Source organism: Theobroma cacao, chromosome 4 (genome assembly GCF_053813885.1).
Source record: "Theobroma cacao isolate CCN51 chromosome 4, ASM5381388v1, whole genome shotgun sequence".
In the NCBI taxonomy this organism is placed as follows: domain Eukaryota; kingdom Viridiplantae; phylum Streptophyta; class Magnoliopsida; order Malvales; family Malvaceae; genus Theobroma; species Theobroma cacao.
In genome coordinates, this window is record NC_142642.1 from 40963521 (window position 1) to 40985077 (window position 21557).

Below are 21557 nucleotides of genomic sequence, written 5' to 3' on the forward strand. Positions count from 1 at the left end.
TGGTTTTTGGTCATCGTTTACACATAATAACATAGTATAGCTTTTCTATAGATTATTAAGTCAAACCAATGATTTTCTTGGATGATAACTATCCATAACTCTATCTTAATGCTAAGCTATCCTGGCAAAATTTCATTTATTTGGAACTCAATTCCCACAGAAAAATCAATGGTCAATTACTTCAACATTAACACATCCAATTCAACTCAATATTATGATATTGCACCCTGGAGACAAACTAACATCATCTTACTATTCTGTATACACCCAAAAAAGTGAACTGAGCCGGGAAGTTAATCTGTCAAAACACAAGGACTCAAACTTAGCCCCTCATCAATCTGCTACCATAAATGGATCTACCTCCCCAAGATCAGCAACAAGAGGTTCTAAATCAGTTTCATCCTCATCTTCTGCGGCAAAATAAGTTGGGAATGGAAGCTCCGAAACATCGGGTTTCTTGTAAACAGCATCCTTTATGAAAACAAAGTTCCCTTCAGCACCTGGGACCTGTAAAGAATAAGAGCTCTCTGAATGATACTGCTGACAAAAACTAAACACAATGCACATTACTTGTTAAAACTTCTGATTCAATGTAATTTGTTCCAAATCCTTTCCAATCACTTTTGAACAAACAAATAATATGGAAACAACATCAAAGCATACACAAGTACTGTTGAAGGAAATACTCGTTATTTCTGATGACAAATGTTCAAAGCTTGGAACTCTTTTGCAAAGGCTATAGCCTCCTGATTTTCCATTCAAAAATTTAAGCAATTAACCATACCTGGCCTTTCACCCACATCAAATTCCTTGCAGGGTCTATCCTGTATACCCACACATTTTTAACTGTTCTCTGCTTGCCACCCATGCGCCCAGGCATCTTTTTTCCTTTAAATACCTACATAACAATAATTGATTGTCAATTATAATTCAAGGGCACTCCACATGGTTAAGAATGATCATCACATGATTTAAAGAGAGTCATCCTTTACTCCTTTTCCAATAATAAACCAAAAATTAAACCACTCAATTCATGGATGGAGACAAAAGGAAAAAAAAATCAACCATAGTCAAGCAAAAAACATCAATTTGAACTTCCAAAAAGAAGTTCTACATACCCCTGATCAATGACTTAGTTCTTGGGACAGAAAAGTAATCAACTACGGTTTGCAAAACTATTTAATGCCCAAAAATAATTACTTCAGTTGAAAACATCATTGAAGAGTCTACCAAGTGATACTTAGAATAGAACGATAAGTGCACGGTAAAAGATGAAATATGCAGAACAAAATCACATTACAAGAACAAATCAATCATATCAACAACATGGCTGAAGAAAGAATTCAGCAAGGAAGCAAGTTCACAATAACATAACTGCTTCAGTGAAAAGCATCATTGAAAAGTCGATCAAGTGATCCTCAGGATAAAAAGAGAGGTGTAACTAAAACAACAAATATATAAAGAAAAGCAGCATATAATTGAATTTCTCCCAGGTGAAACCTATATATCTCACTCATCCAACCACATCAATGCAATAAACAAGGCAAAATAATAAACTTTTAAAGTAGCTATGCAAACCTTTCCAGGAGCATCCCTCTGACCAGTAGAACCAATACTCCGATGCGATAAGGATGCACCATGCGATGCTGGCATTCCTTTAAATCCCCATCTTTTCATTCCACCCTGGACAAGTAAAAGAAATATAAGAAATGTAGTTGTTTAAGTCTCAAATCAATATTAACTTAATCATATCTAAGGACTAAATAAAGAGAAAAATTAGGAAGCACAAACTTGCCAGATATTGTTATTTATTTTTATACCACTCCCCTTCATGTGCAAAGATTAGATAGAGTGTCGAGCATGACAAATATTTGCACATGCTCAATGCATAAATTAACATTATAAAATAGACATGTGCCACCGTTAACCAGTAAATCAAGAATCACTAGTAAAATTTGCAATTGCTTGTGCACCATCAACAAATTCAAAAGCGTCACACTGTAAATAGTTTTCAAATCAGTCCAACTGCAAATGCTAGCTCTATTAGTCTTTATACACACAATTTCAAGGATGGAGTATCTGCTAGTGCTACAAACAAATGGAATAGATTCATCGTTTGGCATTAACAAATCAAGGAAACAATTATGTAAATCACCTGAAAACCTTTCCCTCTAGAGATTCCAGTAACATCTACATATTGCCCTGGAACAAAATGACGAACACCAAGGGATGTACCAACAGGAAGAAGAGCATCTTCGGTGACAGGGAACTCCCTCAATTTCCTCTTCAAGGGAACACCTTGAGCTCTGAAATGACCCACTTCAGGCCTTGTCAAATGTTTCGCCTTCTTGTGGCCGCAACCAATCTAACAAACACCACAAATTTAGGCAGTTTGAGTGAATGTTTAGTCATTATTTGATAAACATCCTCATAGACAGCTGCTGAGGTAGTAAAAATGGAACGTTTGAAGGTAAACAGAATAATTAAAAAATTGAATGCATCAGATATAAATATAAATGGAAGCAAAGAAAAGGAGTCGGATACCTGGAGGGAAAAGATTCCTTCTTTCTCAACAGTCTTGACCTGAGAGACGATATTGTCATCAACCCAGAGGACGGTGATGGGAAGCCTAGCACCCCACTTGTCCCAAAGAGCAGTCATGCCCAACTTGACGGCAATGAGCCCAGTGCGCTTGGAGTTGGATGTCATGATAGCTGGAGTGGCCTGGATGATGCGGCTGGGTTGTTGTTGGAGGATCTGGGAGCCGTCCATCAAGGCATCGGAGCTGAAGAGTCTCCTAGCTAAGAGATGAAAGGGGAGGAGCGTCGAGGCTGCTACGGACGCGGACGGTGACGATGACGATGGCCTTGATAGGGAAAGGAGGTGCTGGTGGAGACGAGAAATGAGGCCTCTGGATAAGGCCGACATGCCTGTTCATCAAACGAAGATAACAGAAATGGTGGAGTTAATCAGTTATCTAGTACTAGTTGTGGGAAGAGATAGATTAAGTTTGCGGAGGGAGTGTGTCCAATCCAGCATGGGTACTATTGGGGCATTGGGCAAAGGCCAAAGAGAGAGAGAGGTATACTTATTTTTAGGAACTATAAAATCTGAAAAGTAGGGATCCTGGGATGAACATAACAGAGGAAACGAATGGAAAGGGGAGGGAAGGGCTTTTGTGCTTGCTAGGGTTTTAGTGTAAGACATGTTCTTCTCCCTGTGAGTGTGCATTTGGGCTCAGGTGGAGTCCAGCCCAATTTTGAAATGTCCACTGTACAGTCCAACGTGGTTATTACTTATTAACAGACAAAACTACCAACTTCCGATAAGCTCCTTAGCTCAACCACGTCATCCTTTTCCCTGCTGTGAATCAATTGGAGTGAACGAATATGAATATCAGCCACACAACACAGAGAAAGACGAGTTTAATTTAAGTGGGTTTGGGTTTGGGTTTGGGATTGGGATTGGGTTTGGAAGAAGTGAACAAGTTTCCTTTGATTTGATGATGCCATAATCAATCAAAGTCCAAAACAATGGTGGCGATGAGCTCGATGGAGTTGCTGATCCCCAAATTAAGGTTGGGAGAATGCCACTCCAAATCCCAACTATTAGCACTATCCTCATCATGTATTGCAAAGCAGCAGCACCCGCGTGCATTGATGTGCAAAGCATCAGCGGCGGAATCCAATGCGACGGCGCTGGAGCAGACGGGAGGGAAGATGGTGGTGGAGCTGGTGGGAGCCTTCAACCAGCTGACCCAGAAGATCAACGTCTTGTCCAGCAGCTCCTCTCGCTTGCTCTTCAAGTCTCTCAAGCTCTCCATTCCCATCCTGCAGGCCTTGCCTCTCGTTCCTGATGGCCGCTCTCCTCTTTCTAAGGCCTTGTCTCTCGCTCTCCTTCTCGCCGCTCTCCAGGTACTCATCTCCACACTTTCTTTCTAATTGAGCTCTACAACATTTTTCTTATGCCATGTTATATGGAAAATCTCAGCTTAATTTTCAGAATTAACCATGATGCATGATATATGAACTGTCTATATGTTTTACTTCTTCACGCTTCAAAATTTGGTTTCTGGCAATTCACCCCAATCAAAAATCTTAGCGTAAGCCTTGCAACTTGCAACTTGATTGCAGATGGATGCAGAAGTTATTTCCGCTGGCCTACTGACCCAAGTTCTGGAGGCAGGTGCCATTTCCATCTATCAAGTCAGAGATCGTATTGGTACTGGCACTGCCCATCTTTTGCATGAAAGCATGCGCTTGAAGAATATCCCTTCCAAAGTCGAAGTTTTGGATGATGATAGTGCGGCTGCCCTAAGAAAATTCTGCCTTACATTCTATGACATCAGGGCTCTCATTTTGGACCTCGCTCTCAAGCTTGATATGATGAGGCATCTTGATTACCTCCCAAGATATCAACAACAAATGCTCTCTCTTGAGGTTTTGAAGATATATGCCCCCTTAGCTCATGCTGTGGGAACCAACCACTTGTCACTCGAGCTTGAAGATCTCTCCTTTCGTTATCTCTTTCCTTATTCATACCTGTATGTCGATACATGGCTAAGAAGCCACCAGCCTGGAAATAAGCCTCTAATTGACATATACAAGGAACAGCTGCTCCAAACTTTAAAAGCTGATCCTATCTTAGCTGACATGGTTGATGATGTCGCTGTTAAGGGCCGCTATAAAAGTCGGTACAGCACAATGAAGAAGCTCCTGAGAGATGGCCGTAAGCCAGAAGAAGTAAATGATGTTCTAGGATTGCGAGTCATATTGAATCCTAGGTCTGGCATAGACATGTCACAAGAAGGTGAAAGAGCATGCTACAGGACTCGTGAAATCATTCAATCACTATGGAAAGAAATGCCTCACAGAACAAAAGACTATATTGCAAGGCCCAAAGCAAATGGATATAAGAGCTTACATATGGCAGTTGATGTGAGTGACAATGGAATGGCTAGACCACTTATGGAAATACAAATACGCACTACTGAAATGGACATGTTGGCCACAGGTGGAACTGCATCCCATTCATTGTACAAGGGTGGGCTAACTGATCCAGAAGAGGTTTGCAGAATGTTATTTGATTGAGATCAGTCCTTGATTCTACATTAGTGACTCAGCCGGGAAACAGTACAATTAATGCTTCTTGATCTTTTAATTTTTCTTTTAATAAGTGTTTGGCTATTTTTTCATTCTCAGGCAAAGAGACTTAAGGCCATAATGATTGCTGCAGCTGAACTTGCGGCACTGCGGCTTAAAGATTTTCCATCCACAAATCATAAAGGCCTTGGGTTTGGTCAGAGAGATGAAGTATTCCGCCTTCTTGACAAGAATGCTGATGGTAAGATTAGCATTGAAGAACTAATGGAAGTTATGGAAGAGCTCGGAGCACCAGGGGAAGATGCCCGAGAGATGATGCAACTCCTCGATTCAAACAGTGATGGTTCTCTAAGTTCTGATGAATTTGGTTTGTTTCAAAAACAGGTAAAACACTAAGTAATAAGGAGTTTATTTCTTGTACTGCTATCCTCTAGCCTGCTCCTTTTTATTTGGGGTGGGGTGGGGGGGGGGTTATTTTATTTTTAATGGCAAATCACTGGTAGAGGTACTTATAATTACTAGGAATTTGGGTTTAATATGCATTGAACTTTGATAATTTTCTAGCCTTTCCATGCTAACTTTCAGAAATAGAAAATTTCTTCGAAATTGCTTGAGCTTGTCGTGGTGTTTAAACAAGTTCTGGTTTACTTGTATTCTTGGTGAACTAATAGGATGATATTTTACTCTATATAGCTTTGCTGTTTCTGTGTTATTGTTTGTAACAGGTTGAATTTATGCGCAATTTAGAGGACAGAGATGTCCAATGCAAGACCATGCTCAATGACAAGCTCCAAGTGGCAGACAACAGTGGCTTGATTCAGGTATACAGTAAAGAATTTGGTGACAGGCTTGTAAATTAGATTGGATTGAAACTTGATTGATTGTTGTCATGTATATACTATATAGTGAATCACCCTGTAGTATAACAAACTAGAACTTTTGATTTCTCTAAAATTGTAGTATTTCGGGAAAAGAGGAAAAGAAAAGCCGTATATTGCATGAATGTTGTGCATAGGATAGTCTCTTGTTTTTTTCCCTTTGGATGGTTGGAGCATCAATAATAAACAACAAACAATAGTAAAATAAAATGTTAAGGGAGGGAGAGAGGCGACAAATGTTTTCCTTGATAACATGGTCAGATGTTTACATGATTACATCATCAACAATCAAAAGTAAGATAGAGATAAGCTGATAGTGGATGTGAAAAGTAAGCATTTGATGGTGGATCAACTTCTTCCACTCTTTCATCACCACCCAAACTCTAAAGTCATTGTTGTCGTCCGGTAAAATTCTGGGGTCAGTAGCCATTGTTTGGACAACAAGCCAACCCTGCTCAGCTCTCCTTGCCCCTGTCAACATATCAAACCTTATGTGGAATCATTAGTTTTGGAAGAAGTTACACCAATACTCAATAGCATGCCGGAGATTTTTTGCTTTCTCCAACAAAAATTTGAGATTAGTGCCACCTATTGCTGATGTCGCATAAGACAAGGATGGAAAAAGGTATAGATGATGGGCCTGTACTTTGTCTACCATGAGCATGACATATTGGATTGATTTTGGTATCAGCATTGGAACTGCATATGGTGGTGTTTTATCATGAACAAGAAATACTTATTAGCTGGCTTGATCCTCTTTTCCCTCTTTCCATGCTACAGTATAACCTTTTACAGAAAGCTCACACCGAAAAACATAAGCCTTGAACTAGGCTATATATATATATATATATGAAAGAGAGGATTGCAGTTTATTTATGTAAACTGAGCTAAGCTTGCTCAATGTTCATTCAATTGGGGAGCAAATCTCCATACTTCAGAGGAGAGGAGAGCTTCTCCTTCAACAAGGAAATAGCCAAATAGGCAGAGTTTAACTGATTAAATGTGATTTTATATTCAATTATCAATTTCTATGAACATGCAGAAAGCAGCTGTACTGTCTGGATTACATTAAAAGACTAGACTGCTGCTTCTGCTTGTAACAGCCAACACAACATATCTGCACTTTGGACATATGTGCTTACATGTATATACTTTAGTTTAAGTCTCTCTTTTTTCCCAAAAAGCTATAAAACAAAAAAGAAAATACTGCTGTAAATAAACAAAAAAAAAACATTTACATAAACATAACTACAACCTATGATAACATCTCTCTCACTCTCAGGCTCAGAGCTGATATCCTTTAACCAATCAACGACTAGTCTATCAAGCTTGTGTGTACACCAGCCCTTGGCCTTGACGAACGCCCAAGTCATTTGAAAGCTTTTTACATAACTGCAAAGTATCGAACTTGAATTACAACGGAGAGTAAGATGAAAGAGTTGGATTCAGCCAAGGAAAGGGAAGCGGGAAATACTATACCTGTCTATAAACTGTAGAATCACCACACGATTTTCTTAATTCAACTACATACAAGGATGGGCTTATCTCAAACACCTGACATAGTTACAAAGACTTGGATTAGTAAATGGAGTAACTCTTGTCCAGGTTCACAAGGATCAACAAGGGGGGTGGGGATGGGAGTAGGGGTAGGGGTGGGTTGTGCAACTTTCTGTAGTGATAAATTGCTGAAAACACACATTTTCACTTTTGAGTTAAAAAATACCACAAAAATTTGCTCAAATTTTTAACAAAAGAATTACCTCGGCTGCAACTGAAAGGCTGCCATGACATTTCTGGCCTCTGTGTTCTTGTGTTGCTTTCAACTGAAACACAGGAGCATACGAGTTTAGAACTATATGCGGCCATTAGTATGAATGCATACCAAATCTCCTGAAAGCATGCTACTACCAAGTGCATGTATCTGTGTGTTTTTGTCTTGGCATCATGAAAGTACAGTAACATTTTGTGTAATTGAGAAAAGCTTGATGTATCGCATTAAGCAATTATACAAAACACTAACCCTTCCGTTCTTCATTTGGACTCGAAATCCCATCTCTGTCACAATATCTTGGATCCTTGCGAGCAAATCTTTTGCCGAATGATTGGATGTAAATCTGATCTTCCTTTCAGAGACATCCTGTGCATAATATTGCAATCAGCCATTCTAAAAACTTTGTGAATTGGGGTGATAAACTACGGACGATGCTACACAAAAAAATACACTAACAAGGCGACAGCCTTTCTTTTGCTCTTACCTCCTCCTCGAAGAAACCAGAAAGGTCCAGGCATGAGGACATTCCTATCAACTGAAAAGCATTAATGATAGTGGGTGATTCTGGTCTTCTAGTTCCATCAGATGCCTTCATCAAAATCACGCTTCTGTTAGTTATGTTCAAAATTTGCAAAGGAAGGTCTCATCAAAGATAAAATTTTGAGAGCTCATACCACTTCATCCATTGAGAAGGCTTCATCGTCAATGTATAAATCTTCTTCCTCATCATCAGCTACTGCAGGAGTATAGTCTTGCTTGAACCATTCATCATCTTCAATACCTGCAATTGTTATCCTGGTATCAGGGTTTGGATCAAGAATCCTTCTTATCATGTTCCGAGCACCAGATGATAACCACTTAGGAATCTGAGCATCCCCTTTGAAAATCTGAAATCTCACAAGAGGATTAGAGATAGGAGTTGATGAGAAGGAAATTATTAAAAATTTGTCAGAGAAATGACCAAATGTAGCCCTCAAATACCTTCTGATAGAGAACTGCAAGATTTCTATCATCGAAAGGGAGATATCCGGTGAGAATTACATACAAGATGACGCCACATGACCATATGTCTGAGGTGGCACCATCATACCCTTTATTAGCGAGAATCTCTGGTGCCACATAGTTAGGACTTCCGCAGGTTGTATGCAGTAAGCCATCCCCCTGATATTTGAAACTGAATTAAAAGAATAGAACAAAATCTTTTTCATGAATTTCTTGTTTAGGAGAGCACTTTACCCTGATGTGTTGGGGCAACGCACTGAGTCCAAAATCAGATATCTTTATGTTCCCTTTTGCATCAATAAGAACGTTTTCGAGCTGCAATATCGAGAACAGATTTTAGCAGATTAACATTATGGAAAGAATAGAAAAGGAAGACAACTTCATATAACATGGATTGTTATGATTTTTAACATTTTAAGATATCAAAAGACGTTTAGAAGTGATGAAAACAACCTTAAGATCCCTGTGATAAACACCTTTGCCGTGACAGTAACTAACACCATCAATTAATTGCTGGAAGAGCTTCCTTCCTTGGGACTCGGAAAGTTTCCCCTTGGATGCCTGTGATACAAAAGCAGCTTAGCAATGTCTCTAATTTAATACTGATGCAGAAGGAGCCCTAGAAATTCAAGTTCCTTACAATTCTGTCAAACAATTCCCCTCCAGTTACGTATTCTAGGACCATGTAAATCTTGGTTTTGCTTGCCAAGACCTGCATGTTTATTATCAGCAAATTAAGGCATCATTAGAGCAATTCAGTAGCTGATATCGACTTTAGCTAGAGATCATGTGCATGCACATGCACACCGAAAAGCTACAATTCTATTCTGCTCATCACCATCACTATTTACAGCTTCTTCATATTTTAATTATCATTAATTTGCTAAGATAATATTCTCACTCCCTAAGGATAAAGAGGATAGTAAAGAAGTAACCCAGAGATTGTAGCTTAAAAAAACTGGACTAGATACAAATGCTAGCAACTTGAAGCACAATGAATCCATTTATTTGCCCAAACAACAAACATGAAGCATCCATTTCCACTACCAGCATTGGCTTCTTGCGCATATACTCTAAAATTTTTAAAACCCTAAATTTATGTGAAATTTAGTATCGGAGTGGAGCGAAAAGAGGCAGAGACCAAGGAAGAAGAGTTGATGAGATTACGCAATACATTTTCAATCAGCAAACTTGAAAACCAGGCAAAGAAATCACATGAAATCCAGGATGTCATGCCAAAAAGCACGCATAAATTAGCATTAAGCCTAAAGAGTGCCAGCCAGAAATCCCTCCAATAAATATTTTAATAAGGTCTATCAACATAAAGCAAGGTGAGAGTAGAGGATTAAGTGTCCGACAGTTTGACTAGCTTGCAATAATATATCAGAAGGAGTGGTGGGGGGATCTACATGATTAAATAACATTATAAAATTCATTTGCTCTATATATATTCAACTGAATTATTTACAGCTACAAATGATAAAACAAGGGTGTCTAGTGGTGTAAGAAGAAGAATTGGCGAATTAGATGAATGGAACATGATGAACCAATGATATAGAGCCAGAAAAGAAAAGAAACAAAGCACATGGTTGCAGTTGGTCGGTCAGAAAGGCGAAATGCAAACAAAAATATAATATCATTACTAAAAAGAAAAGAAAAGAAAAGAAAACAGGGATGATGGCCCCACGTGACCAGTTGCCCATTTCCTTCCTGGTTATAAGAAAGTAGAAAGGTTGTTGGGTCAGGGATCTGTGGTCACTGGCTTAACAGTAACTAGCAAAGCAGATTTATGGTCCCTTGGCACGGATTTCACGTGCAAAACTAAACCATGATCGCCAGACCCCCGGGAGTCAAACGCGGCCTAGTTGGTTTACGTCCTCAACTTTGTAGCAAATTCGATTAAAAAAATGGAAAAATCCCAGAGCTGACGACTGGTCCAATGGTTGCCTTTTGAAGGAGTTTGTAATCAGATTAGATGGTCAAGGCCTTTTTTATGAGGATGAATGCTGACAAATGCGGATTTGATGCATTCATTTCCAACACAAGAACGATTGCTCAACTGGAACTAACTTGTTTTTGGATTCAAATTGCAGCAAAATTAAAACAATCCAAATCCAATTTAAGTTGGAAAAGCCACAAAAAAAGCCGGGGATAATTTGAACCATATATATTTGTTGGCTTCTCCCATAATTGGTGAAAGATGCTTTATCACAGAGATAAGCATGAATGATAATGATAATAATAATAAGAGACAGGCATACCTCATGTAACCGAACTACGTTAGGATGTTTGAGCAGCTTCAAGGTGGCGATTTCTCTCTTGATCTGCAATTGGAGACTAGATTTGTCTTTAAAAGGACAAAAAGAATAAAGTTTATCAAGCCAATTTGGATTTAAGATTTGAAACGCATAGAGGGAGGGAATCCGACAAGCGGAAGCAAGGAACTTGAAGAAGAAAGAGAAACAGAAAATGAAAACAAGAGAGGAGAAGAAAACGCACAAGAGCCTTGCTAATAAGGAAAAAGGAAGGACTTGGGATTGGCGCGGGTATTCTTAGTGATATATAGGTAATACATAGTAAAGAGGAAGAGGAACCTGATCGGTGATGTTGAGTTGAATGATTTTGGCCTTGTCAAGGATCTTAACAGCAAAAGGGTGGCCGGAGTGGAGGTTCTTAGCCAATTTAACTTTTGCGAAATTGCCTTCTCCAAGAGTCCTTCCTAACTCGTAATTCCCCAATTGCAGCATCCCTGGCTGCGGCTGCTGCTGCTGCTTCTTGTTGTTGTTCTCCTTGTCTCTGGTCCTAGTGCTGCTCATCCACTCTTTTTGTTTTGTTGTTTTTCTCTTCTCTCAAAAACCAAAACCACCAATCAATCAAGGTTTAAAATCTTCAATAATCGCCTCCGTGTGAAGAGGGATGTATATGTATATATATATATATATCGAGAGAGAGAGAAAGAACAGAAAAGAAAAGAAAATCACGGAGTTTGTTGAGGAAGGAAGCAGCAATCTGTTTTCTCTCTCTGTATCTAATATTTGTGATACCCTCCATAAAGAAATACTACTAGTATAATATAACAGGACAAGACAAGACAAGACGCGAAGAGAATTGTTTGCAACCTTTGAAACCGTTGAAACGGTCATCGTCATGGTTGCTTCCTATATATACATATGACAGACAGAGGCCGAGCGAGCCACGATTTCATTCCCAATCCCAAGGCATCTTATGTTACTTGCCATTTTTGCTTTCATTAACTTTCCAGGAAAGGATACACGTTTTATTATATACCCTCCTAATAATAATTCATATACTAATGGCTTTTCATTGCTTAATTATCAAGTATTATTTTTTAATATTATTTTCAAAGGTAAGCATAACATGTCACGTTTTTAAAAAGTAAGAAAATGGCGTGTGCTTATATATAAAGGATTAAATAATTTATAATGTTTAAATTTTTGGTTTAAGTGGCGTTACATCTTGATAGCTTATCAGTCCTCTTTTATCCCAACTCAAAAATCAAAGCCTTTGCTTTTCCTTTCATTTTTGGTCCCAATTCCATTTCGTATGGATAAACATAAAACCCTTTAATTACTCTGACATAAACCCTTGGCCTTGGAAATATAGACAAAGAAGAGTAAATTAAGTTTGATTTGTACCAATTACTAAAAAAATGAAATTAAACTGTAAGAATCATTGTATTGTATTTGCATCATTGCATGTGGGTTTGATATTAAGCATTTTGGGGCAATGAAATGGAAACACGTGGGGGTGAGGTGACCTTGTTCCTAGCTGTAAATAAAGTAAGAAAGATGGATATTGCGGCCTCCATCGCTTAATTTGTCTCTTCTCTCTTCCATTATTACTCCAATTCAACGTGGCATGATTATTATATGATTTTTATAATAGTCCTACCTATTAAATTCGTTGGATGTAGCAGGTCACGTGGTTTTAACGTAAATAAAGAAATAGCAGGGTGGAATGGTAGCACAACGTTATAAGTAATAATAAAAAAATAATAAGGGGAGGGGAGGGGAAGGGAATGAAATGAAACCTTAATTAATGCACAAACCGACCGTTAAACATAACATATGTGGGCCGGGGGTTTCTTAATTTCATTTGTATGTCATTAAACCCCGTGAAGGCAATGAGGAGCAGAGCGCATGGCAATGCCACATGTATATATATCCCCTTAATTTCCTTTATTAAATACCAAAAATCCATGCCATCCACCGCTCTCGTATTCATTCATGTAAAAGGGTAGATTTGTGTTTGGGAGGAAATGAAATAATTAATATTCATATATATTCCGGGAAACTCAGTGTCAGGCTGGCATCATATGCATGCATTCATGGCGAGCGAAGATGTGGTTATGAAAATTGGAATAATAATTAATATATATATATTAAAATTTTTCCGTGAAGAATAAATTAAAGTTGAAATTAAGGAAGAGACTATTAATTGGCGTACCGTGTAGATAATGATAAGATGACACAAATTAAAGAGATAAAGATAGGTTTACGATTATTACTTGTAGAAACAAATTCAATTGCGTGGAAGAACAAGTCTAAAGTCTAATACATGAACATGACACGTGAATCATTTAATGATATGCCAACAAAACTATTAACCCCATTACTGGTCTTGACTTTGAAATTAATGATGATTTACACATTCAATTTTGATTCTCTTAATTCATATATATTTATATATATATATATATATATTAAACAATCAGTTATAATTGGTTGTTAATTTATTTTCTATAATTTGGATAAATACGATTTTCTTCATGCAAAGACACAGGCAACATATGGGACATACGTTACCAAACACACACAACTCAAGAGACAACTGATTTCAGTTATGATATTTTAATTAGTAACTTTAGTGTTAGGGTAACTCTTTGCCTCTGACGATGGAAAAAAGTTATGGCTTGCTGGACATGAATGCATGGAGTGGGAACTCCTCGGATTTGGATTTCTTCTCCACTGCTAATATTCTTGTAAGTGATTTCATACATGTATGTACAATATATATATATATATATATATTCACTGTAGATTTATAGTATATATCAAAGTTTGGTTTAGTACTAATTAAACGCGTCTGTCCGTCCAATCCATCGCCATGAAATCTCCTCCCTCTCCATACATCTATCTTTGGCTGCATATGCATTCGCCCGCCGATTCCTATTTCTAACCATCAGCTTGGCGACAAAAGGGGCCCCGCCTACCCACCTACCACGTGCCTCCTCCACCCTCGACTCTACATGTAACGACCCATTCTTCCCTGGGGAGGCATTTTCATTTTCACTATTCCCCTGCCAAATGCTAATCCATATCCCTTTCACCAAACTCTCAAGACACTCACTTACCTTTCAATGATACATTTTACTCCACCACCCTTCCACTTCGGTGGGTACCTATTGTTATGTCCCCTCCCCTCGTGTCCGAAATCGCAACACCAAATTACAAATACCTACATACATACAGCTTTCAGTCTTCCACTTCCTTTAGGCATAGATTTTGGGCTTCACTCGTGCGCATCTTAGCTAAAAACAACCCCCCATTCACTCGGCCAGACAGCAATGGGCCCAAGGAACTACTTTACTACTAGTATATATAAAAACTGCTCCTCATCACTTTGAATGGGAACCAGAACCAACCAATTTTAAAGAAGCACTGTGATAACTAAACAAATCATACAACAAACAAAAAAGTATAAGCCACGGGCTGGAAATGCACACACACAATACTTCCTTTTGAGCAATTAGCCAAGCTATTTGAGTCACCAACTCATCAAAACAAACAACCCCTTTCCTTGGCATTAGCAACTCTCAGAGATCCTCATCACGGCCTCGACCAGATATATTCTCTTTGATTTCTTGTGATTTCTGCTTTGCCGCCACATAACTTGAAGCAATGGTGTCCTTTGCAGACTTCGAGGCCTCTTCAGCTTTGCTTTTGGCCGTATCATACCCTTCTTTAGCTTTCTCCTTGGCCTTGCTTTTGGCGGCATCATAGCCTTCTTTAGCTTTCTCCTTGGCCCAGCTCAGGTTCTCCTCCGTTTCTGCTTTCTTCTTCTTGGCTTTCTCTGCAGCTGCAACCCTTGCTTCTTCCCCCTTCTGAGCTGCTCTGTCCTTGTCTTCATTTGTCATTTCCCTTGTAGTACCGGCCATCTCACTGACTTTGTCCTTTGCTGAGGTGGTAGCCTCTCTAGCTGCATTGGATGCGGTGTCAGCCTTTTCTTTTGCCGCATTTGTTAATTCACCGGCCTTCTCTACCGCTGCATTTTCGGTCTCAGTGGTCTTTTCCTTGGCCGCATTCGTTACGTCACCGGCCTTCTTGCTAGCTGTATTTTTCATGTCCCTTGCCTTATCGCCAATGTATTCACCGGCTCCTGCCCAAAACTGATATAAATACAACCATTTCCAGAGCAGTTTCTACCTTGAAATGAATGATACGAAAGCATCCTTCTCTCGTCATCAAGTTTAAGTGTTTGCGGACTAAAATATCAAGCACACAGTGCATTATGGACAAACACAAACTCTTTTTAAGTATTTTAATGAACTAACCTGACTATTCAAATAATAATAATTAACTAACCTGAGGCCACTTCTTGGGCCTTCTCCTTAGCCTTTGTAGCAGTACCGGGCAGTGAATCAGAATCCTTGGTATGATCCTGCTTAAACCCAAGGCCTTCAGAGATCCTCTCCTTAGCCCACTCAGTCCACGATTCTGTGGACTCCTTGGCCTCTTTCTCCATCTCTGATGCCTTTTCCTTGGCTTGCTGCGTCTTGCCCTTTACCTCGTTTGCAGCCTGTTGCGTCTTGCTCTGCATCTCATTCTTGGCTTGTTGCGTCTTGCTCTTTAACTTAGCATAGTCTATTTCTTCCTCCTCTGTCGATGGCATGTGGTCAACACTTGTGCAGCTGACACTGGCAGCAGTCAGGACCAGTACTGCCGCCCCCAACAGAATGAAAAACCCAAAAGGACTTGGGCCGGAAGCCATGAAAATGGATGAAAGTTTTCTGAAAAAAAGGAAGCCTTCTCCTTTCCTTGTTATTATCATTTGAGTACCGAAGTAAGCCTTGTTCTAATGACTGCAAGCGTAGGAACAAGTTGATGATGTCGCGGTTTTCTTAATTTTAAGGGGAAGAGAAGGAGGTGATGGGCTTGGAAAAATGAAAGGTGTCATGCAACGTGGCAAACTTGAACATATTTGAGGTTGCCAGGTGGCGCTTTCAACATCCCAAGTGTCAGCTCCCTAGCTCTGGTAACTGTCAACGAAACTCGTGCGTGTCTTCACAGCGGCTACTAGGAAACATAACTGCAAAATCTTCTACAAGGCACTATCACCCTAAAATCATAAACATGGCTAGTCGAGTCGGGTAAAAATGGGGGATCTCCCCTCGACTTGTTGCGCATGTTGTCCAAACTTGCTTCATTAATCAAGCTAAAGAGAAAGCACCCAAGAGCCAAAATAGGAAACCACTAGCATACATGTAAATATAATGATATATAATAATAATTTAATATTTCTACTAGAGATCTAGCAAGCATTGATGGAAAAAGATGCTGAAAAGTGTTATAAATGAATCAATATGGGTAAATACAACATATTTTATCCCGCAATTCTATACCATATAACAACCTGATTCAACCGTTACCAAAGAATGTTACATCAACAACTTAAACCCTGCTCCTACCATTAGTCACCTCAACACCAAAATTTAATGAACAGAGACGACAGCCATTGCTCCCATATCTTACAAATAAAAGCAAATTGAGGCTAGTCACTGAAGCTCCAGGAGACTGACGTATCGTTAGTGCGTGTGCTCACTCATTGGATTGTCAGGTCAGAATGGTGATGGTCATGACACGACTAGTAAAAGCACCTCAAGAAATCCAAATATGCAACTGATTGGCAACAAGAAAGATTATCACTAAATCATAGTATTAAGTTCTTACGATCCGTAATAATCGGAAAGGATGCCTGCACAAATTCATGTCTAAGAGATGAATTTTGGTGCCATGCACAGCAAAAACAAGCAAGTTGTGGACAAGCTACACCTGGTTATTAAACTTCTACATCATCTGGTTCCCATGTAAAAGTGCATGGAAAATAAAAAACAAAACCAAATACTACAATTTAACTACAACAAATGGACGTTCAAGCACTGTCATTTCCAGATTTGTTTAATTGTCTAGCATGTTTTTTTTGGTACAAGGAGGAATACTGTGTCTCGAATTTAGAATCTCTGTCCAAACCTCACCCTATCCTCACCACTTTGAGTTTAATTTCAAGTAACAGTTGTCAGACTCATTAATCATCCAGAATAAATGCATATCTCTTTCTAACAATTCTCTTTCAATTTAGCTAAAACAGAAGCTTTAAATTAAGATGCAAGCAATAACCATAAAGCTATAATCAAGCACCTTTCAGGAAGCAACAAGACCAATGCACATTTCACTTCAACTTCAACAGATCACATCAGGATTGTCAGAATAAACGAACATAATGGAAAATCTTGCAGTAAAAGAAGGCACATGTAGCACAAAGCATTGCAGCGATATGAAAACACACATATGAACTTTTTTATGCTCAACACCACCAGGCACAAAAATAGGTATTACAGCTTCACAAGCATGTCAACATAACTTCTTTTTTTTTTTTTTGAAAAGCGCATGCCGACAAAACTACTCTCCTACTAATATATGTTGTTGGAAACTGTCAAAACCAGCAACGTAATTTACAGTCCAAAATTTGTAGACAAACAAATACCGTAAACACTAATCATGTTGGCAAAAAGCTGGCTTATCTTATATAGTTTATTTCATAACTTAATTTTACGAAGAAGAAAAACCCTACTACTGAAAATTCTCCAAATTAATTTCATTACAGTGTGTTGTCATTTGATTTGTGGCCCGATATCTTTTTTTTTTTTGGATAATTGAAAATTCATTCCATCATCCAAAGAAGCATGGACAAAGAAAACCAGCTACAGAGTTACAAAAGGAAACCAGAACAACAAATAGTGTTCCAACTAAAACAAACAACAAAGAGGCTAAAGTTTAAAACAAGACCCCAAGTTTTGCACAATCTCCTGTTAAGTGGTGTGGCAGCAACTATGACAAGCTGTTCACTTTGTGGCCCAGCATCAACTTTTTAATGAACGCTCAATGAGTATATGCTTCATTTATTTATCTATCTTTTGGCTTCTACTGAGATATTCATTTGTTCATCTACCCCTAAGTCGGTTATAATGTGGAGAATAGGGTAGCAGAGCCCTTAAAAAATGCAGTGTTGATAAGGGCCAGGAACTATAGTTACAAAATAAGATTGTCCAGTGAAACATCCAACGATGGTCATTACTAGCACCTAGAATATAGTTACTACTCACATGGCATATTACATGTCAACCTAATTCCCAAAGCTTATCTATCTTTCTGCAGATAAGCATTATGCTATCATAACTTCAAGATATCACCTATCAGAAATGCCATGGATGATGGTGATAGACGAAGTACAATGTGTTCAAATAGATGGTTAGTAGTGGCATCTCAAAAAGACATAGAGAAGAACTAGTACAGATAGCAACCAAAACTATTGAATCTTATATAGCTGAAATGCCATGAAGAGTGGGTGCCTACTTACAGCGTCCTAACATCTACACTAGGATTCTTTGCATGTTTTCTTGTTGTGGCCAAGGCCTTTGCATTTGCTACATTGGAGCTGCCGTTTAATAATGTCCATTGATTCAGCCTGCTTCATCTTTGGCCGACCTGGTGGACGCTTAGTTGGAGGAGGAGTTACAGTAACAGCTGCCTCAGGTGATTCATCCTGAACTGGTCTGTCTACATTTGGAACAGGGTGAATGGACTTGGCATACGTTAAGCGGAAACTCTCAGTTGTGAAGTATCTGGAGCAATACTCACAAGGACTTCTACCGATGCATTCAAAGACAGCAATAGCATGACAGCAAGGCAATCCAGTAAGTTGCCAGCCCTTGCAGCTGCAGTCCCAATGATCTATATCAACAATGTCAACAGATTCCCCACGAACTTCAAATATATTACCATGTGTGAGTAACACTTGAAGTGACCTTGCCATTACAGTTTCCTTCTGCAACTTTTCCTCATTACATGGAGTTAACTTTGTCATCCATTTATTGGAATCTACACGACGCTTGTAGATCGACTCCATCATCTTTCCCCTCAATACATCAATCATCTGTGTTATAGGCAATTCATGTGCTTCTGATACCCAACTATAGAACTGCTGCCCAAAGTTTGATGTCATGTGGTTATACCTAGCTCCTCCAAAAAATGCATTTGCCCAGTGCTCTGGTTCACTTTGGATGACCCAGTTGTAAGCTTCAGGAGAAATGCCTTTTATATTTTCAGCAGAACGCTGAAAACCCTCAAGCCTTGGTGCATGAGCAGCAGTGTAAAAGTCATTGATCATAAATCGTCTTGCCTCATGAGAAAACTGCCCCTTCAAATCTCTGTTAAGTTTCTCAGCCAGATGACGTAAACAATAGCTGTGGTAGCATTTATCAAACACATCAGCCAGTGCCCTCTTTAAACCATTCTGAAAATCAGCAACAAATGTGAGTTGGCTACATGTAGAAACCGCAGATTTCAGTTCCTTTAAAAACCAAGTCCAATTTTCCTCATTCTCAGCATCAACTACAGCAAAAGCTAAAGGAAAAACACCATCCTCCGCATCTGCAGCAGTTGCAGCCAACAATATTCCTTGGTATTTAGAATTTAAAGTAGTGTTGTCAAGAAAAATCAGAGGCCGACAACCTTGTTGAAAACCAGATATTGAGGCATGAAATGAAACAAATAGACGATGGAAGCTTGAGTCATCCTTTGTAGTAAAGGTAGCAATGCTGCCTGGGTTAGTCTCCTTTATCTTCTCACAGAAAAAAGGTAAGAGATTATATGCCTCTTTGTAGGAGCCTTGAAGCTGTTCCCTGGCAATCTCTTTTGCACGCCATGCCTGAGAATAATTAAGTTGAATTCCATATTCTCGCCTGATGTCATCAGCAATATCTTTTGGCTTGTAGTTTGGGGAAACTTTTAATTTCTCCTTTATAATACTTCCTACCCAACCCCTTGTTGCCCGATACCCAGCTTTTACGGCAGCTCCTTCACATGTATGTTTTGTGTTCATTTTCTTGATGCAAATCAACTGGGTCGTGGACAGTCTTGATGCATATATCCTCCAGGGACAGCCTTGAGATTTGCATTTGACAGTAACACGATGACTGTCGTTTTTCTTATACCTATAAGCAAACCCATGTGCAATTGAGTATTTATGCAAAGCTTCTCGGAATTCACTAAAACTACTAAATCTTTGGTCAACCCCAGTGATGGTATTCTCCCACAGCTGTGCAGCTTTATGATGCTTCTCATCAATAAAATTAATGGGCATACACTCTAAAGGAGTTTCAACAGGCATGTCCATGTCAACTTGGTCAATGGCATTGGTCACCCCAACAGCCACACTGACAGGAGCAACCATAGGAACCACAGCTTCTGAGACGGTTGTCCTGCTAGACCTGCGCAATCAAGCAGCTGTAACAATGACAGCACGAGCTGAAATTATATGGTAAATCTAGAAATAAGCTAGACAGAAGAGTAACTACCTACTAGCAGGCATGTTGGAAACATTACGAGCAGCAGCTTCCTCTGACATTATGAAGACATCAACGGTGGCAGAGTCGCCGAGAAAATTAAGCATGCGCTGTAAATCCTTGTCTTTGGAGATAGTGATGAGAGTCTTCTTGTTTCCTGGGAGGAAGTACTTGATAGACATGTTATCAGAGCTAAAATTAAACGTTTCCGCTATTTCAGACTTGAAATCACTTAACTGGGTTTGCTGATCAATGTCGATAGCATAGGCATCACCGCCACTATAGGACAATGAACCATCTTTATTGGTGACAAAGTCACCCCCAGACTGACATATTGCTATAATTTTCTTTGCAGCCATGGCCTAACCATGAGAAACCAAATTATAACCACTGCATGAGAAACTAAATCAGACACAACAAACTACATTAATAAGATATGAAAAGAGGAAGAGTTTTGGTTTTTTTTTTTTTCCTTTTTTCCGCGCACAAACACACTATTTTTTTTTTTGAAAAAAAAAAGCATAAAATTCCAGTAGTAAAGCAGTAACCCGATGAAGCTAATCAACTTTATCTTTTGCGAGATTACTTTCTGAGATTACTACCGAGATAAGCTGAAAATAAGAAAAAAAAAAAGAGGAGCATATTTGCATTGGGGAATTGGATTCAGAAACCCTAATGACTATGGAGTTTCAAAAAGGAAAACAGAAAGAAGAAAGATAATACCTTTATTGGAGGAACATGAAAAAACTGGAATTTTTATATAATATTTTGCTGGGAGTTTTACTCCTTGAATTGGGGGCAGAGTCCCAGAGGCAGAGCCTGAAAGAGGAAGGAAGACAATCCGCAGCGTACGAGCAGTGCCCACTTCCAAATCCGATCCTTTAATTTGTTTGACCTTTTTATTTTTAATTAGTTTTAGACGTTTGACTTTTCCAAGCGGTTCCACTTACCTGTTGTCAACTGCTCCCTCCAAAAGATTAGAGTTTATAGCTATAATATATCAACATGAGAGAGTATGAATAGTAACAAATGTTAAAAACCCATTCATAATTAACTATTGAGTTCCCGAGAATTCCTTTAAATTATTATCAAGTGTTTTTGTCTTTTCCAGATTTATTTGTTTTACTTCCGGAATCTAAATATGGATTGAAGTTGTTTAA

The 21557-nt window shown here is 38.9% G+C and overlaps 5 protein-coding genes across 7 annotated transcripts; 1 reads left to right on the forward strand and 4 right to left on the reverse strand.

Moving 5' to 3' along the window:
- Nucleotides 1–122: 122 nt before the first annotated feature.
- Nucleotides 123–3180, reverse strand: RPL3P (ribosomal protein L3 plastid). The gene is made up of 5 exons (XM_007035926.3): nucleotides 2545–3180; nucleotides 2156–2365; nucleotides 1579–1683; nucleotides 785–898; nucleotides 123–507 (listed from the first exon to the last, which is right to left on the reverse strand). Exons 1-5 carry the CDS (start codon nucleotides 2926–2928, stop codon nucleotides 334–336), a joined length of 987 nt encoding a protein of 328 aa, XP_007035988.3. The 5' UTR covers nucleotides 2929–3180; the 3' UTR covers nucleotides 123–333.
- Nucleotides 3181–3432: 252 nt separating this feature from the next.
- Nucleotides 3433–6105, forward strand: CRSH (Ca2+-activated RelA/spot-like protein). Of its 2 annotated transcripts, none has more exons than XM_088805527.1 (4): nucleotides 3433–3914; nucleotides 4134–5066; nucleotides 5202–5486; nucleotides 5850–6105. In XM_088805527.1, exons 1-4 carry the CDS (start codon nucleotides 3534–3536, stop codon nucleotides 5916–5918), a joined length of 1668 nt encoding a protein of 555 aa, XP_088661653.1. In that variant the 5' UTR covers nucleotides 3433–3533; the 3' UTR covers nucleotides 5919–6105. The 2 variants fall into 2 exon arrangements, with proteins under 2 accessions (XP_088661653.1, XP_007035990.3); XM_007035928.3 differs by having other exon boundaries at nucleotides 3436–3914; nucleotides 5828–6105.
- Nucleotides 6106–6967: 862 nt separating this feature from the next.
- On the reverse strand, nucleotides 6968–11853 carry CIPK1 (CBL-interacting protein kinase 1). Its single transcript, XM_007035932.3, has 12 exons — nucleotides 11348–11853; nucleotides 11015–11077; nucleotides 9394–9465; nucleotides 9207–9314; nucleotides 8988–9068; nucleotides 8733–8912; nucleotides 8426–8638; nucleotides 8236–8340; nucleotides 8001–8117; nucleotides 7741–7803; nucleotides 7460–7534; nucleotides 6968–7372 (listed from the first exon to the last, which is right to left on the reverse strand). Exons 1-12 carry the CDS (start codon nucleotides 11567–11569, stop codon nucleotides 7304–7306), a joined length of 1368 nt encoding a protein of 455 aa, XP_007035994.3. The 5' UTR covers nucleotides 11570–11853; the 3' UTR covers nucleotides 6968–7303.
- A 2542-nt stretch (nucleotides 11854–14395) lies between these two features.
- Nucleotides 14396–15866, reverse strand: LOC18603775 (Late embryogenesis abundant protein (LEA) family protein). Its single transcript, XM_007035935.3, has 2 exons — nucleotides 15359–15866; nucleotides 14396–15152 (listed from the first exon to the last, which is right to left on the reverse strand). The coding sequence occupies exons 1-2, from the start codon at nucleotides 15822–15824 to the stop codon at nucleotides 14590–14592; spliced, it is 1029 nt and encodes a 342-aa protein (XP_007035997.3). The 5' UTR covers nucleotides 15825–15866; the 3' UTR covers nucleotides 14396–14589.
- A 2229-nt stretch (nucleotides 15867–18095) lies between these two features.
- On the reverse strand, nucleotides 18096–21286 carry LOC18603776 (uncharacterized). Of its 2 annotated transcripts, none has more exons than XM_018120134.2 (3): nucleotides 21121–21286; nucleotides 20410–20759; nucleotides 18096–20322 (listed from the first exon to the last, which is right to left on the reverse strand). In XM_018120134.2, exons 2-3 carry the CDS (start codon nucleotides 20754–20756, stop codon nucleotides 18429–18431), a joined length of 2241 nt encoding a protein of 746 aa, XP_017975623.2. In that variant the 5' UTR covers nucleotides 20757–20759; nucleotides 21121–21286; the 3' UTR covers nucleotides 18096–18428. The 2 variants fall into 2 exon arrangements, with proteins under 2 accessions (XP_017975623.2, XP_017975622.2); XM_018120133.2 differs by having other exon boundaries at nucleotides 20410–20787.
- Between the last annotated feature and the right edge of the window lie 271 nt (nucleotides 21287–21557).

Coding starts and splice junctions, on each gene's coding strand:
- RPL3P (XM_007035926.3), bottom strand. CDS start 2,928: ATGTCGGCCTTATCCAGAGGCCTCATTTCTCGTCTCCACCAGCACCTC. Junction 2,366..2,544: donor AAGGAATCTTTTCCCTCCAG/GTATCCGACTCC, acceptor GGTGTTTGTTAG/ATTGGTTGCGGCCACAAGAA. Junction 899..1,578: donor AGAGGGATGCTCCTGGAAAG/GTTTGCATAGCT, acceptor ATTGTTATGTAG/GTATTTAAAGGAAAAAAGAT.
- CRSH (XM_007035928.3), top strand. CDS start 3,534: ATGGTGGCGATGAGCTCGATGGAGTTGCTGATCCCCAAATTAAGGTTG. Junction 3,915..4,133: donor TCCTTCTCGCCGCTCTCCAG/GTACTCATCTCC, acceptor ACTTGATTGCAG/ATGGATGCAGAAGTTATTTC. Junction 5,067..5,201: donor GGCTAACTGATCCAGAAGAG/GTTTGCAGAATG, acceptor TTTCATTCTCAG/GCAAAGAGACTTAAGGCCAT.
- CIPK1 (XM_007035932.3), bottom strand. CDS start 11,569: ATGAGCAGCACTAGGACCAGAGACAAGGAGAACAACAACAAGAAGCAG. Junction 9,069..9,206: donor TTTATCACAGGGATCTTAAG/GTTGTTTTCATC, acceptor TCGATATTGCAG/CTCGAAAACGTTCTTATTGA. Junction 7,804..8,000: donor TCCAAATGAAGAACGGAAGG/GTTAGTGTTTTG, acceptor CCTGTGTTTCAG/TTGAAAGCAACACAAGAACA.
- LOC18603775 (XM_007035935.3), bottom strand. CDS start 15,824: ATGATAATAACAAGGAAAGGAGAAGGCTTCCTTTTTTTCAGAAAACTT. Junction 15,153..15,358: donor GGCCCAAGAAGTGGCCTCAG/GTTAGTTAATTA, acceptor AGTTTTGGGCAG/GAGCCGGTGAATACATTGGC.
- LOC18603776 (XM_018120134.2), bottom strand. CDS start 20,756: ATGGCTGCAAAGAAAATTATAGCAATATGTCAGTCTGGGGGTGACTTT. Junction 20,323..20,409: donor TCCAACATGCCTGCTAGTAG/GTAGTTACTCTT, acceptor TTGATTGCGCAG/GTCTAGCAGGACAACCGTCT.